This window comes from Cherax quadricarinatus, chromosome 37, assembly GCF_038502225.1.
Source record: "Cherax quadricarinatus isolate ZL_2023a chromosome 37, ASM3850222v1, whole genome shotgun sequence".
Lineage (NCBI taxonomy): Eukaryota > Metazoa > Arthropoda > Malacostraca > Decapoda > Parastacidae > Cherax > Cherax quadricarinatus.
In genome coordinates, this window is record NC_091328.1 from 3,002,688 (window position 1) to 3,019,366 (window position 16,679).

A 16,679-nucleotide genomic window follows, 5' to 3' on the forward strand; every position below is an offset into this window, starting at 1 on the left:
TCATTAACTTCACATCATCTGCAAACAGGGACACTTCTGAGTCTAACCCTTCCGTCATGTCGTTCACATATACCAAAAATAGCACTGGTCCTAGGACCGACCCCTGTGGGACCCCCGCTCGTCACAGGTGCCCACTGTGATACATCATTACGTACCATGACTCGTTGTTGCCTCCCTGTCAGGTATTCTCTGATCCATTGCAGTGCCCTTCCTGTTATATGCGCCTGATGCTCTAGCTTCTGCACTAATCTCTTGTGAGGAACTGTGTCAAAGGCCTTCTTGCAGTCCAAGAAGATGCAATCAACCCACCCCTCTCTCTCTTGTCTTACTTCTGTTATTTTATCATAAAACTCCAGAAGGTTTGTGACACAGGATTTGCCTTCCGTGAATCCGTGCTGGTTGGCATTTATACTCCTGTTCCGTTCCAGGTGCTCCACCACTCTCCTCCTGATAATCTTCTCCATAATTTTGCATACTATACACGTCAATGACACAGGTCTATAGTTCAGTGCCTCTTTTCTGTCTCCTTTTTTTAAAAATGGGAACTACATTTGCCGTCTTCCATACCTCAGGTAGTTGCCCAGTTTCCAGGGATGTGTTGAAGATTGTGGTAAGTGGCACGCACAACATATCTGCTCCCTCTCTAAGGACCCACAGGGAGATGTTGTCCGGTCCCATTGCCTTTGAGGTATCGATGTCCCTTAGCAGTTTCTTCACCTCCTCCTCATCTGTATGTATGTCGTCCAACACTTGTTGGTGTATTCCTTGCTGGTGTCCCCATCTGGTCTGTCCCCCCAGAGTCCTTCCTGTCTCTACTGTAAATACTTCCTTAAATCTCGTGTTGAGCTCCTCACATACCTCTTGATCGTTTCTTGTGAGTTCTCCACCTTCTTTCCTCAGCCTTATCACCTGGTCCTTGACTGTTGTCTTCCTCCTAATGTGGCTATACAGCAATTTCGGGTCAGATTTGACTTTCGATGCTATGTCGTTTTCATACTGTCGCTGGGCCTCCCTCCTTATCTGTGCATACTCGTTTCTGGCTCTTCTACTAATCTCCTTATTTTCCTGGGTCCTATGCCTCCTGTACCTTTTCCATTCTCTGTTGCACTTAGTTTTTGCCTCCCTACACCTTCGGGTGAACCAAGGACTCGTTTTGGTCCTCTTATTATTTCTGTTTCCCTTGGGAACAAAACTTTCCTCTGCCTCCTTGCACTTTGTTGCCACATATTCCATCATCTCGTTTACTGATTTTCCTACCATTTCTCTGTCCCACTGAACCTCCTGCAGGAAGTTTCTCATACCTGTGTAGTCTCCCCTTTTATAGTTTGGCCTGTCCCCTTCAGTTCCTGTTACCTTCTCCACTTGTAACTCTACTATATAGTCAAAACTCAGAACCACATGATCGCTAGCTCCAAGGGGCCTCTCGTAAGTGATGTCCTCAATGTCTGAACTGCTCAGGGTGAACACAAGATCCAGTCTTGCTGGCTCATCCTCCCCTCTCTCTCTGGTTGTGTCCCTGACATGTTGATGCATGAGGTTTTCAAGTACCACATCCATCATCTTGGCTCTCCATGTTTCGGGACCCCCCATGTGGCTCCAGGTTTTCCCAGTCGATCTCCCTGTGGTTGAAATCGCCCATTACCAGTAACTTTGCTCTGCTCGAGTGAGCTCTTCTTGCCACCTCAGCCAGTGTGTCCACCATCACCCTGTTGTTTTCTTCGTACTCCTCTCTTGGCCTCCTGCTCCTGTGTGTGTGTATGTGTGTGTGTGTGTGTGTGTGTGTGTGTGTGTGTGTGTGTGTGTGTGTGTGTGTGTGTGTGTGTGTGTGTGTGTGTGTGTGGGTGTGTGTGTGTGTGTGTGTGTGTGTGTGTGTGTGTGTGTGTGTGTGTGGGTGTGTGGTGTGTGTGTGTGTGTGTGCATAATATTACCACACTTTAAACAGTCGATTTAGAACTTTGTCAAAATACTGAGCTCACTACCACATTAAAGCCTTTACATATAATTTTATTTTTTAAAGCTCCCCTCTAATGGGGTACGAAACGCAAAACGATTACAGAATATAAATATCGAGGGGAAAAAAAAACACTATTTACATAAATTTCCCGAGCCTGCAGTTTTAATTGAGAAAATAGAGCACACAATACTGAACTTTGGAATGTTAGAACCCAGGGGTTAAAACCCAGGGGTTAGAACCCAGGGGTTAGAACCCAGGGGTTAGAACCCAGGCGTTAGAACCCAGGGCAAGTGAGTCGTAAAATTTCAGGGCAGTTGTCTGCAGTTATGTTATTACCATATCTTGAGTCAGATACACTACTTCCCTGTTACGTCTTCGTTCCGTCAGGTGATATACTGGTACAAAATACTAACAGTATGTCAATAAGACACACAACTCTGGTTATATGTCACTGTGAAGACATTTCGTCCATCAGAAACTTTATTGATATAATCCCTGGTGGGTGAAACGTCTTCATAATAAAATGCCATAACCCACATTATGTATCTTGGTTGCATCTCCCAGTCACGAAGACCAAATAACGTATCTTCACTGTCTACTTCTGTGTACCGTACAATAACTGGCTCCCGATTAATGGTTGATAATACAGGTACGGAAGAATTATGGAATCGGTGTAACACGTCAGGATTAGCCGGATTCTGTGTAGGTACCAGGGACCATGAATCTCCAGTCTCGTAAGTGAAGCGTTTGTGTCAGTAAACTTTGGGATGCAGTTCTTTTCCAGTGACCTCAAAGGAACACTGCACCAGAATGCAAGAGAAGATTGCAGTGATAGGTAGATAAGTAGTAATCTCGTATGATCTGATGAAAAGAGGGTTTATCCACTCACTACGGCTGCTCCATTCGACCTTCCTCAAAATGACAACACGGAACACCCTTCACTGGGAAGCTCAGGACTGAAGAACTATGACACCGAAGTAAACAGTAAAACTCAGGGATGTTGACAGAGACGTCAAACACAGGACAGCTGAGAGAGATGTCAGAACACAGGACAGCTGAGAGAGATGTCAGAACACAGGACAGCTGAGAGAGACGTCAGAACACAGGATAACTGAGAGGAGAACCACAAATAGACAAAACAGTAGCACAAGAGACTCCTTTTGCTTCCTTGGCAACGCTACTCTCACCTTGTGAGGGCGCAGAAATCCGGCCAATTAGAAGTTTGTGCGAACTTATGATGAGCCAATTAGGTTCCAGGCTAGCTAGCGATGACAAGACTTGAGTATACAAAAGGACCTAAAGATCATTAGAGGTAGGTAACCAATAATATTAATCCTACCTAATTAAATCTAACTATCCAATGATAAATACCCTGAATACGTGAATAAACGCAAGTGTTCGAAAAACACAACTCTTAATCTTGAGTGAATCTTAGTCTCGTTAAACAACAAAACAGAGAGTCACTCTCAGAATATCACACACAAACAAGTAACAGGATAACAGACACAACCAAATAACTGTGTCTCTCCCTCGACACGGGTTCTCCCTACACACTTATTATATATCCACGGGGGAGTGCCGAACCTATAAAGGTCATAGAGTTTCTGGGGAATACTAGAAAGTCAGACTTGATCGAAAGAAGTGGACGGCAGCTCCAGTATACCGAGTCAAGCGCCCAGGTTATACCGCCAGGAGCAAAAAAGTGTTGATGAGAGGCGTATTCTGCCAATATTTTCATTCAAGTTTTTAATTCTACATAGCTGGGCTGGCCCCAGGTGCTACATTCACTCTGCTTTTTATTTACAAAAATAAATGTAATTTTTTTCGAGCATTGACCTCGTATCTTTACTACGTAAATTAAAAGCCAATACTTATTTGCTTCCTAGAGGAAAAATGATCGCAGGAAATAATCCTATATAGATCTTTTCTCTCTCTCTCTCTCTCTCTCTCTTTCTCTGTTACCCTCTCTCTCTCTCCCTTGCCCTCTCTCAACCAGTCACCCTCGTTCTCTATATCTCCTCCCTACTTGCTTGCTGCCTCCGCATTTCCTTCGCTCATGTATATATACTTCTGTGAATTAAGCTGGTATGTATTTATTATAATTTTCACTCAGCTAACTTAGTTGCTTATCTTTACCGTGTTAAAATTAATGTATCATAAAGCAGCTTTATAATGCCAAAAACTGACGTGGGTCAGCCTAAGTTAATTAGAGTTTTCTTAACATCAATTAAGTAGCACTGGTGTCACCACTCCCATTATTTTTAACACACCGGCCGTATCTCTCCTCCCGAGGTATTACACGTAGACCCAAAAAAAGGAAAACACACACACACACACACACACACACACACACACACACACACACACACACACACACACACACACACACACACACACACATATATATATATATATATATATATATATATATATATATATATATATATATATATATATATATATATATATATATATATATATATATATATATATATATATGTATGATATGTCAGATGTGTGCTGCTACCCTACTCGCTATGAAGGCCGGAGAGTAGGAATGTTGAAAGGGTTTGGTGGGAAGGGGAGAGGGGTTTGGGGAAGAGTGAGGGGACATTGGGTAGGGGGAGGAGTATGGGGAAGGGGGAGAAGAGAAGGAAAGAAGAGGAAGGGGAAAAATAAAAGAAATAGCTTTAGAGGCTTTAAAACCAGAAGGGATAGGATAGCCGGAAGTATAGGATAACCCAGGAGATAACCAGACGGATAAGAGGCAAAGAATAGGACACTAGAAGGGATAGGATAATCAAATTGATGGACGAAGCTGAAGTGCAAGATAACCAGAAGGGATAGAAGATCCCGGTGGAATAGAATTACCATAAGGATAGGATAACCAGCAGAGGTCTGTCTGTCTGTCTGTCTGTCTGTCTGTCTGTCTGTCTGTCTGTCTGTCTGTCTGTCTGTCTGTCTGTCTGTCTGTCTGTATGTCTGTCTGTCTCTCTCTGTCTGTCTGTCTGTCTGTCTGTCTGTCTCTCTCTCTCTCTCTCTCTCTCTCTCTCTCTCTCTCTCTCTCTCTCTCTCTCTCTCTCTCTCTCTCTCTCTCTCTCTCTCTCTCTCTCTCTCTCTCTCTCTCTCTCTCTTCCTCACCCTCCTCCCTCCCTTTGTCCTCTCCATCCTTTCTCTCTCCCTTCCTCCCATTTTCCTTCCTATTCATCCTCCCTCCCATCTCTCTTCCGCTTCTCCTCCCTCCCTCCCTCCCATCTCCCTTCCGCTTCTCCTCCCTCCCTCCCTCCCATCTCCCTTCCGCTTCTCCTCCCTCCCTCCCTCCCATCTCCCTTCCTCTTCTCCTCCCTCTCTCCCTCCCTTGTTACCGCAGTGCAACTTTAGTGCGACTCAAATTTTCCCTACAACTGTTCGCTCTGGCCAGACAGGTGCAATAATTCCCCCCCTCCCCTGTACATTTGTTCCGGTATTTTGGGTAGCAGTTGTAAGACTGTTGAGAATCCATTACACACGCACACACACACATACACACACACACACACACACACACACACACACACACACACACACACACACACACACACACACATACACATAAGAGGGGTCAGGAGCTATGACTCGACCCCTGCAACCACATTTAGGTGAATTCAATTAGGTGAGTACCGAAGGAGAGGAGGGATAGGGAAGACATGATAACGACATGTAAAATTTTGAATGGAATTGACAAGATGGACAGGAACAGAATGTTTCAGAGATGAGACACAGGAACCAGTGGACACAACTGAAAGTTGAAAACTCAGATAAGTCACAGGGATGTTAAGAAGCAGTTCCTCAGCCTTGGGATTGTCAGGTAGTGCAATAATTTGGAGAGTGACGTAGTGGAAGCAAGATCCATACATAGCTTTAAGGCAGGAAGAGAGGGGACCTACTAACGACCAGCGAAAGGCGGGGCCAGGAGTTGTGAATCGACCTTTGCAACCACTTATAGGTGAGTACACACTCATATCTAACACAATCTCTCATGCCTGCTGGGTGCTCAAGTCCTTCGACTCAAAACCTCCTTCACTCCTTCCCATAAACTCTTCCTGTGACGACCCATGCAACTCCTTCCATCTACCCGGATTAATACGCCTTTTCAATCATCCTCTAATGCTACACCCTCAACATTTGCTACTTCCGTCTCTTAGCAATATCTTCACGCATTATTCTCTTCCTCATATTTACAGTTCTCATTATTCTAAAGCACGACATTTCTACTTCCTCCTGATTTATCCTCACTGCAACTTTAAAGAACCATAATTCACAATCATATAAAAGTTTTGGCGGCCCTTAGTCTCAGGTACATTTTCCCTTTTGCCTCCATTGATAAATATTCTTTTCCAGAGATACCCTAATACACCGTATAACTTTTTATTTCCTCGTTTATCAGATGATTCATCTTGTCTTTCATACTCCCAGCTGCAGATAAATTAATTCACAAATGCATAAATCCATTTACTTTCTGCATACTTCTTACCTCCAATCTGACATAATTTTTTTCCAAACTCTCATTAACTTGCTCTTTTCTGGTCTACACATTCACCTCTTTACATGTCCATTCAAGCTCCTCCACCACTCTTTGCATTCTCTCTTCCTACTCTCTAAAATGCACTGCTTTAACAGCAAAAATAAAAAGAGGAAGTAACTGTGACAGTTTCCACTTCATTCCAGACTTATTATCTTTGAATCCACCACCGTCTAGACACACCAGCATTCGCTTCTGTTACAGCTAATCTGTATATGTGTTAAATAATCAAGGTGACATCACATATGCCGGTCTAATCACCTTCTTTCCGACATACGCTAACCTGAGCCTCCCTCTTCTCATAAAACTCAGCAGTTTTTCATAAAGTATTACCTACATCTACAACATCTACCTCCCTATACACCCTAGCATGAGTATTTTCTTAATCCAAAAATACATCAAAAAGCGTTTGACCCTTATCTATTTAATGTTTATCTACATGCTATGATGTAAACACTTGGCCTACGCATCCTCTATCCTTCATAAATAATTCTTGTTTCACTTAAATTCTTCTTACTGTTTTTGTATTAACTCTTTCAACAGTTATTATACAGAACACTTTACCCAGTATACTCAACAAGCTTATACACTTCTGACACCGTTGTCCTCTTTTCCCCTCATAATTAGGAATTGTGTGTGCTCTCTGCCAATCCTTAGGTACATTCCCTTCTATCATATATTCAACAAATATATTAAGAATTTAAAAAGTGTATCCTCACCTACTTTCAGCATGGCAGTCTTAATTCAATCACTCCTACCTATTTTAACTCTCATCCTACCCACTGTCTCACCCCTTTCTTCGATCGTTGCTCTTCCCTACTACGAACATCATCAACATTTAACATTTCCTCAAAATATTCTCTCTATCTTTCCAATGTTTCCACCTTGCCCTGTAACATCTCATCTCTTTCATTATTAACTGCCAGGTCTATTTGCTCCCCCAGACTTTCTCAACTTATTAATCTCTCTCCAAAACTTTCTTATTCTTAAAAAAATTGGCTGATAAAGACTCTCCCATTATTTCATTTACCCTCTTGCACTCCACTACTCATTTATCCTCTACTTTCTCTCTCCCTATGCTTCCCCTTCAGTTTATCACATTTAAATTGTTGCAGCCTTTCGTGTTCTAATGTTATTTCCCTTACCGTCAAATTAATTTCTTCAATCCACCAGTCATTCCTTCCTCTGCATCTACACTCTTCCTCCTCAAAAATGAATCCTCTACTGCATTCTTCATTCAACTCCTAACTCTCTTTCTATCACTCTAGCTCACTGTTTTTTAGTTGGTCGTACACCCCACCGTTCCCTTCCTTAGTCCATTCACTTGCTTTCTCTCTTACACTCTGGTATCATTCTCCTTCTATTCCCTCTCCCTTTTACTCTAGCTATCCATTTACTTAATGACCTGGCATATCAGGTGATCCTCTGAGGACTTACACGTCCATATACAACACCAACCCATCAACCATTTACTCACCAATAAATACAAAGTCTAGCAAACTGTCGTCATTGCGCATTACAACACAATTCCTTTACTTACTTATCCTCGCTTCCTTGAAGGGTATTACCTATACCTGAACCTGATACCAAATACAATTCAGTTAAAAGCCTCCCACCACTACTTCTCATCTCCCTTCTATGCTCTCCACGACAGCCTCTTCAGACGCAGAAGTTGAGGTTCCCCCACAATAGTTATATTCTCACTTGGTTCAAAAGTCTTTTAAATATTCACATTACACACCTCCCGAAATCTCTACCTTTCCTCTGCGCCTCCTCTTGCCTCCAGGCGCATGAACATATTGTAATTAGCTTCGCACATTCTGCTTTTATTCAAATCCGCAAAATTCTTGAATTTAAACGTTTATACCTCTTACCATCTACACACTATTTTTTTCCCCATTTAACATTGCTATTCTTTAGCATCCCTTCTCTCGGATATAACAGATTTAACCTCATTTACTACTTCTTTGCCGTTGACAGTCTTCTCCTCCAGTTTACTGTCTTTCACACGGCGCTAGGGTATCAAGCTTCCTTCATCCAGTCAGTTTATTCAAAATAAACATTCTACATCTAAGCACATTCAACCAATTTTGCTTCAAAAGTACTTTCCTTTTCTCCTTACAAGCTCATTTTTTATATCTCCTTGATAATGTGAGAAGTCACGAAAGCGTATGGAATTTCGCTATATATATATATGTATATGTATATATATATATATATATATATATTTATATATATATATATATATATATATATATATATATATACATATATATATATGTATATATATATATATATATATATATATATATATATATATATATATATATATATATATATATATATATATATATATATATATATATATATATATATATATATATATATATATATATATATATATATATACATATTTCATAAAGTTGGAAAAAAAATATTACAGGATAATGAACTCTTAAGAAAACCCACAAGAAATGGTAATATAATCTTACAAGAATGATGAATTGCAGAGTGAGAGAGAAAAGAGAGAGAGAGAGAGAGAGAGAGAGAGAGAGAGAGAGAGAGAGAGAGAGAGAGAGAGAGAGAGAGAGAGAGAGAGAGAGAGAGAGAGAGAGAGAGAGAGAGAAAAGAGAGTTCTATTGTGCACAAGAGTTGAAAATCAAGAAATTTACATAGGGTAGAGACAGAGAAGACATCGTACCCAAGGGTTAAAAATATCCCGCTGCAAAATTTAAACAAAAAAATAAAAAGAGCGAGAGGACGAACAGAGAAGAGAAAAAAAAGGGGTAGAGAGGAAATGGGGAAAGGGGGGCTGGAAGGCAGGGGTAAGTAGGACTAAGGGGGTAAAAGGGGAGCAAAGGGATGAAATTAAAGGTGATGAGATGTTGTACTCAATGGATTAAGACCTTTAGTAGAGGTTGCCGAACACTACCAGCGACTTTCCTGTTCTGCTGATATATATGTGTATATATATATATATATATATATATATATATATATATATATATATATATATATATATATATATATATATATATATATATATATATATGAATAAAACATTAAAATGCTAAGGGCCATAAAGCGCCTGGATAATGGGAGACAATCAGGTTTAATACGAGTTTACGAAAGGGTAGATCCAATTCACTGGATCAAGAGCCCTTCAACAGCATTAATGCATTCCTCTTGAAGCGGCCAATACACCATGCAAGACACTCGTGCTGTTTATTACATAGGTAGTAAATTCATGTGCTGGCTTGCTAGGTCAACATGTATGTGTTTGTACTGGTGGCAGAGGTGGTGATGGTGGTTGTTAGTGGTTTGGTGATGGGTGGTGGTGAGTGTGGTGGTTGGTGTTGGTAGTGCTGGTAGTTGGTGCTGGGTGGTGGTAGTGATGTACCAGTGATGTACCAGGTATCTGAATGGTTAACCAGGTCTCTGGACGATCTACCATGTGTTTGAAAGGTGAACCAGGTCTCTGGACGATCTACCAGGTATCTGAATGGTTAACCAGGTCTCTGGACGATCTACCAGGTATCTGAATGGTTAACCAGGTCTCTGGACGATCTACCATGTGTTTGAAAGGTGAACCAGGTCTCTGGACGATCTACCAGGTATCTGAATGGTTAACCAGGTCTCTGGACGATCTACCAGGTATCTGAATGATGAACCAGGTCTCTGGACGATCTACCAGGTATCTGAATGGTGAACCAGGTCACTGGACGATCTACCAGGTGTCTGAAAGGTAAACCAGGTCTCTGGACGATCTACCAAGCATCTGAATGGTGAACTAGGTGACCGAATGATGATGAACCACGCGGTAGAAGGATCAATCAGGTAACAACTTGCACAGAAGGGGGCCCAAAAACGCCACAGCTTCCGAGGCAGAGAAGTATTTCAACGCAAACCTCTTTGCAGATAGTGTGTTGGAAGCGGTGTATAGGACCAGCGATAATCACCACCGTCCTTGAAGCTTCAAGTGCCTCATTACCGCAACTCCCACATCATCCGTTTGTTTAATCTCCATTAGTTTTTCCAAGCACCAGAATAGCCTCTAAACCACGTTTACATTTGAAGCACTGTTTAACCCGCAAGATTCTGACCAGGGAGACTACTCATTTTTTTTTTTTGAGTGGGTTGGGGGGAATGATAAAGGAGCGAGGTCACACTACTCATCCAGTCAGTGAATATACGGCCTTAAAGAGAGTTTTAGGCAGTGCCACTCATCCTGTGAGTGAATATGCAGCCTTAAAGACAGTCTTAGACAGTGCCACTCATCCTGTGAGTGAATATGCACCCTTAAAGACAGTCTTAGACAGTGCCACTCATCCTAAAGACAGTGAGTGAATAAAGACAGTCTTAGACAGTGCCACTCATCCTGTGAGTGAATATGCAGCCTTAAAGACAGTCTTAGACAGTGCCACTCATCCTGTGAGTGAATATGCACCCTTAAAGACAGTCTTAGACAGTGCCACTCATCCTGTGAGTGAATATGCATCCTTAAAGACAGTCTTAGACAGTGCCACTCATCCTGTGAGTGAATATGCAGCCTTAAAGACAGTCTTAGACAGTGCCACTCATCCTGTGAGTGAATATGCAGCCTTAAAGACAGTCTTAGACAGTGCCACTCATCCTCAGTGCCAACACCATTCTTAGACAGTGCCACTCATCCTGTGAGTGAAAAAAAAACTAGGCCATAGGTAATGTCAGCTCCATAAACCGTCATTTCAACAAATAGGTTTTACTATTAAAAAATAAGATAATAAATACCATAGACACACTTCCAACTGAGAAACAGATTTTTAAAAGATGTCCGAAAGTTACTCAATATTTAAGGTCTCGCGATTCTCCCAAACTCATACATTTGCACATATTTTATCCTGCGTGACCCATAAGGGTTTAGGACTTGTTTTATAATAATAATAATAATAAAAATAATAATAATAATAATAATAATAATAATAATAATAATAATAATTATTATTATTATTATTATTATTATTATTATTATTATTATTAATATTATAATTATTATTATTATTATTATTATTATTATTATTATTATTATTATTATTATTATTAATATTATAATTATTATTATTATTATTATTATTATTATTATTATTATTATTATTATAATTATAATAACAATAATAATAATAATAATTATTATTATTATTATAATAATATAATTATTATTATTATTATTATTATTATTATTATTATAATTATAATAACAATAATCATAATAATATTATTATTATTAAAATAATAATATATTTATTATTATTATTATTATTATAACTGTAATATGATACATCTATATGTCTCCCTCCTAGGGAGGTGCCGTGATGCTGGTGAAGGGCTCTTGATCCAGGGAAATTGGAGCTGCCATCCCCTTAGAATTGAACCAAATTATTTTATCAAACCCGGACGGGGGCGGCTGTGTGACCCCTCAGGGTTTAACACTTCCCTGTGAATACAATAACAAGTTGCCTCTGCCTAAATATCCTCTTCCTCGAGGTACTAAATATTCACGGGGGGAGGGGGTGAGCGGTAAACCCATAGGAGCCATACAGAGTCTGGAAACGAGCAGTAAACAATTTCGATTGGGTTTATACAAGGGACGTTAGGAGCCTGGGTTGAGACAAGGGACGTTAGGAGCCTGGGTTTATACAAGGGACGTTAGGAGCCTGGGTTTATACAAGGGACGTTAGGAGCCTGGGTTTATACAAGGGACGTTAGGAGCCTGGGTTTATACAAGGGACGTTAGGAGCCTGGGTTGAGACAAGGGACGTTAGGAGCCTGGGTTGAGACAAGGGACGTTAGGAGCCTGGGTTTATACAAGGGACGTTAGGAGCCTGGGTTTATACAAGGGACGTTAGGAGCCTGGGTTTATACAAGGGACGTTAGGAGCCTGGGTTTATACAAGGGACGTTAGGAGCCTGGGTTTATACAAGGGACGTTAGGAGCCTGGGTTGAGACAAGGGACGTTAGGAGCCTGGGTTGAGACAAGGGACGTTAGGAGCCTGGGTTTATACAAGGGACGTTAAGAGCCTGGGTTTATACAAGGGACGTTAGGAGCCTGGGTTTATACAAGGGACGTTAGGAGCCTGGGTTTATACAAGGGACGTTAGGAGCCTGGGTTTATACAAGGGACGTTAGGAGCCTGGGTTGAGACAAGGGACGTTAGGAGCCTGGGTTTATACAAGGGACGTTAGGAGCCTGGGTTTACACAAGGGACGTTAGGAGCCTGGATTGAGTGAGACAAGGGACGTTAGGAGCCTGGGTTGAGTGAGACAAGGGACGTTAGGAGCCTGGGTTTATGCAAGGGACGTTAGGAGCCTGGGTTGAGACAAGGGACGTTAGGAGCCTGGGTTTATACAAGGGACGTTAGGAACCTGGGTTTATACAAGGGACGTTAGGAGCCTGGGTTGAGACAAGGGACGTTAGGAGCCTGGGTTGAGACAAGGGACGTTAGGAGCCTGGGTTTACACAAGGGACGTTAGGAGCCTGGATTGAGTGAGACAAGGGACGTTAGGAGCCTGGGTTGAGTGAGACAAGGGACGTTAGGAGCCTGGGTTTATGCAAGGGACGTTAGGAGCCTGGGTTTATACAAGGGACGTTAGGAGCCTGGGTTGAGACAAGGGACGTTAGGAGCCTTGGTTGAGACAAGGGACGTTAGGAGCCTGGGTTTATACAAGGGACGTTAGGAGCCTGGGTTTATACAAGGGACGTTAGGAGCCTGGGTTGAGACAAGGGACGTTAGGAGCCTGGGTTTATACAAGGGACGTTAGAAGCCTGGGTTAAGACAAGGGACGTTAGGAGCCTGGGTTTACACAAGGGACGTTAGGAGCCTGGGTTGAGACAAGGGACTTTAGGAGCCTGGGTTTACACAAGGGACGTTAGGAGCCTGGTTTGAGTGAGACAAGGGATGTTAGGAGCCTGGGTTGTAACAAGGGACGTTAGGAGCCTGGGTTTACACAAGGGACGTTAGGAGCCTTGGTTGAAACAAAGGACGTTAGGAGCCTGGGTTTACACAAGGGACGTTAGGAGCCTGGGTTTACACAAGGGACGTTAGGAGCCTGGGTTGAGACATGGGATGTTAGGAGCCTGGGTTGAGACAAAGGACGTTAGGAGCCTGGGTTTACACAAGGGACGTTAGGAGCCTGGGTTTACACAAGGGACGTTAGGAGCCTTGGTTGAAACAAAGGACGTTAGGAGCCTGGGTTTACACAAGGGACGTTAGGAGCCTGGGTTTACACAAGGGACGTTAGGAGCCTGGGTTGAGACATGGGATGTTAGGAGCCTGGGTTGAGACAAAGGACGTTAGGAGCCTGGGTTTACACAAGGGACGTTAGGAGCCTGGGTTTACACAAGGGACGTTAGGAGCCTGGGTTGAGACATGGGATGTTAGGAGCCTGGGTTGAGACAAGGGACACTAGGAGCCTGGGTTGAGACAAGGGACATTAGAAACCTGGGTTTAGATATGGAACATTAGAAGCCTGGGTTTTGACATGGAAGATTAGAAGCCTGGGTTTAGACATTGAGCATTAGGAACTTGGGTTGAGACAAGGGTTTAGGGCACCATCATATACCTGGGTTAAGAAAGCCATTTGAAGCTCGTCTCTTGGTGTTGCGAGCAGCGATGCCTGAGGAAGCTGAAGGGAGGGCGGACGCGTCCGGGAGGCTCTTACGTCGGGAGGCAAACATCTTATGAGGGTGAAACACGACTGTTTTGGACTCGGAAGTTGGCCGGAACATTGGTCACCTCCTCTACGAGCTTGGAGGCGCTGTGATCATCATGTTATCACCTTTACGCCAATCTCAGCACCTCTTCTCTACTCTTCTCTACGCCTCTCTTGCCTCCTCTTGCTCAGTACCTATTTCAACTTCCCGTTACTCCTGTTGCTTCTTGATCTGTTGCTCCTTCTGCTTCCTCTTGCCTTGGTTTGAATACTTCTTCTTGCCGTTCGTCTGATTGCCGTTGTGGTTACTACAGCAACTTGTTAACCATTGTTATCATTCGTAATTTCACTTTGTGTCGAAGTGAGTACACTTTGTGTTCAGAGATATACGCTCAAGAGTGGTCTGCGTATGTTCAGCGAGTCTGCAGGAGTCAGCATCGCTAATAGCTGGTGTGAACTAACGAGTGAGTGTGCAACAAGGGAGAAGGAAGGAAGAGAGAGAGAGGGGGGGGTGGTACGGGGTGTCTGCACGTGTGAGAGGGGCCGGAGGGCCAGGAAGAGCAGCGGGAAGCTGTCACACAAGCAGCAGCAGTGGGGAGCAGCAGAGCAGCGATATCGACTGGCCTCGTACCGGGGAACCGGTGGCAACTGGCGCGGCGGCGACTCCTGACTACCTCACCTCACCTCCCCGCCTTCCCTATCAGCAGGTGATGCGCACGCCCTCCTCTCCTAGGATCACCCCTTCCGTGGCTGCCCCGTGCACTATCTTCTCACTATCTCACCAAAACCTGCATCCACAAGTCCACGTGACCGCACACAACAATGGTAGTCCTCGAGAAGGCTTCAGAGTGCAGCGTGACTGTCCTATCTTCACGACCGCCCCCTTCCCCGCCGGGATGCTGTACGCAGCTATCTGCGGTTGTAATGGTTGAGTCTCGGCTCTTGGCCCCGCCTCTCGACCGCTCATGAAAGGTCACATTCTATTCTTGGCCTCCAGGGTTCTGTCATACATATTCTGAAGACTGTGTATCCATTAACTGACCACCTTATTCCTAACAGCACTCCACTGACATATCTGTGTCTCATTTGCTTCTTTAATTTCCATCTTCGACCCCTTGCACCTTCTTCTCTCCTTTCAAATAATCTTTCACTATCTGCCTTTTCGAGTCCTTTGCGTATCTCTTCCGGTACTGTACGGTTTTTGCCTATAGTCGTTCTCTAGTATCCCGCTACACTGTTAATAAGGTACATGAATCCTGTGCTTAAGTCTGCCAGACGCTCATAAGCTGTCGTGTGGTATTACGCTAACTCCAAGGTCGTCTTCCTATTTTTGAGGTTCCTAGGCGTGGTCTTCCCAGTTTATTTTCCGCATCTGGTGTGCCTGGACTCGCACTCAGTCGCCACTACAATTCGGAATGGTTGGGTTCGACAATGAACCGAACACGAACGTAACATTAACAACATCCAGAATCTAGAAAGTACTCTCAAATTTCAATTCAAGGATTATGTTTATATATATACGCGAATCTCTCCTCATGCTTTATCACCCTCTCTATTTCAGCCATCCTCAAGCTTTCACTGTCTCTCTTCTGTTTACACACACTCTCTTTCTCTCTTCTGTTTACACTAACTCCATCCCTCTCCCTCCTCCTGCGTTAAGAAACTGCTCTTACCGACTCGCTCGTGGCGTTCGATGCAATTTCCTGAGTAAACACTTGCCACAATACTCCAAGTCCCGTGGTGTACATTGTCATATGCTGCAGTGGAAAGGTCAACAATATTATAGCAAGAAATTCACGTATGTTGAATAGAGATATTTAAACATCACCAACAACACCTGCAGGACTTTAAACCAGCAGCCAAAACAGCATTATCAAACTTCCGTAGACGTTGCGCAAGAAGTCATTTGGACCTCGGACATCCTACGTCAGGAGTCAAAGTCGACCAAGACTCTCCCATGAGTCAACACTTGCCAGAGATTTTCCACGAGGAGTCAGAAGCTATTATCAGGACCCGGAAAACCTTCCACAAATAACCTGCACCTGATCCCCCAGGAGGCCTGGTCAAGGTCTGCCTCGTGGGGGCGTTGACCCCCCAGAACCCCCCAAGCTAGGGAAAATGGAACTTATTAACCAGTTACATGTTTCATTCTCTTCTGTGTGGGTATTTGTGGATTGTTCCAGTGACAGTATTGTGCCTTTTTATTCCTTCCTCCAAAAACTTCATCAGAAGTCACAGATCACCATTAAGACTAAATTCTCTATCACAAATCAAACGTTCGTAGAGGGGACTCAAGAGGCTCTGTACCTAGAGCCATAGTGTACCAACATGGCCCCAGTGACTCCAGGACCCACTAATCAGCGCCCACAATATCAAAAACTGTCCACCAAGAAGCGAACATCAATTTAATGGGAAGACAATCGAAAATAAAAATGTCGCCTCTGTAAGCATCCATAGCCTTCGTAGGCTGAGTATC

At 43.1% G+C, this 16,679-nt stretch overlaps 1 protein-coding gene across 1 annotated transcript in view; it reads right to left on the reverse strand.

Moving 5' to 3' along the window:
• The window catches only part of LOC128702709 (dystrobrevin beta), a 56,970-nt gene extending 41,632 nt beyond the window's left edge, over window positions 1-15,338 (reverse strand). The window contains exon 1 of the mRNA XM_070091710.1: window positions 14,114-15,338. Coding sequence (XP_069947811.1) covers window positions 14,114-14,279 — 166 coding nt within the window. The 5' untranslated portion in view covers window positions 14,280-15,338. The remainder of the gene's footprint in view (window positions 1-14,113) is intronic.
• Window positions 15,339-16,679: the final 1,341 nt, after the last annotated feature.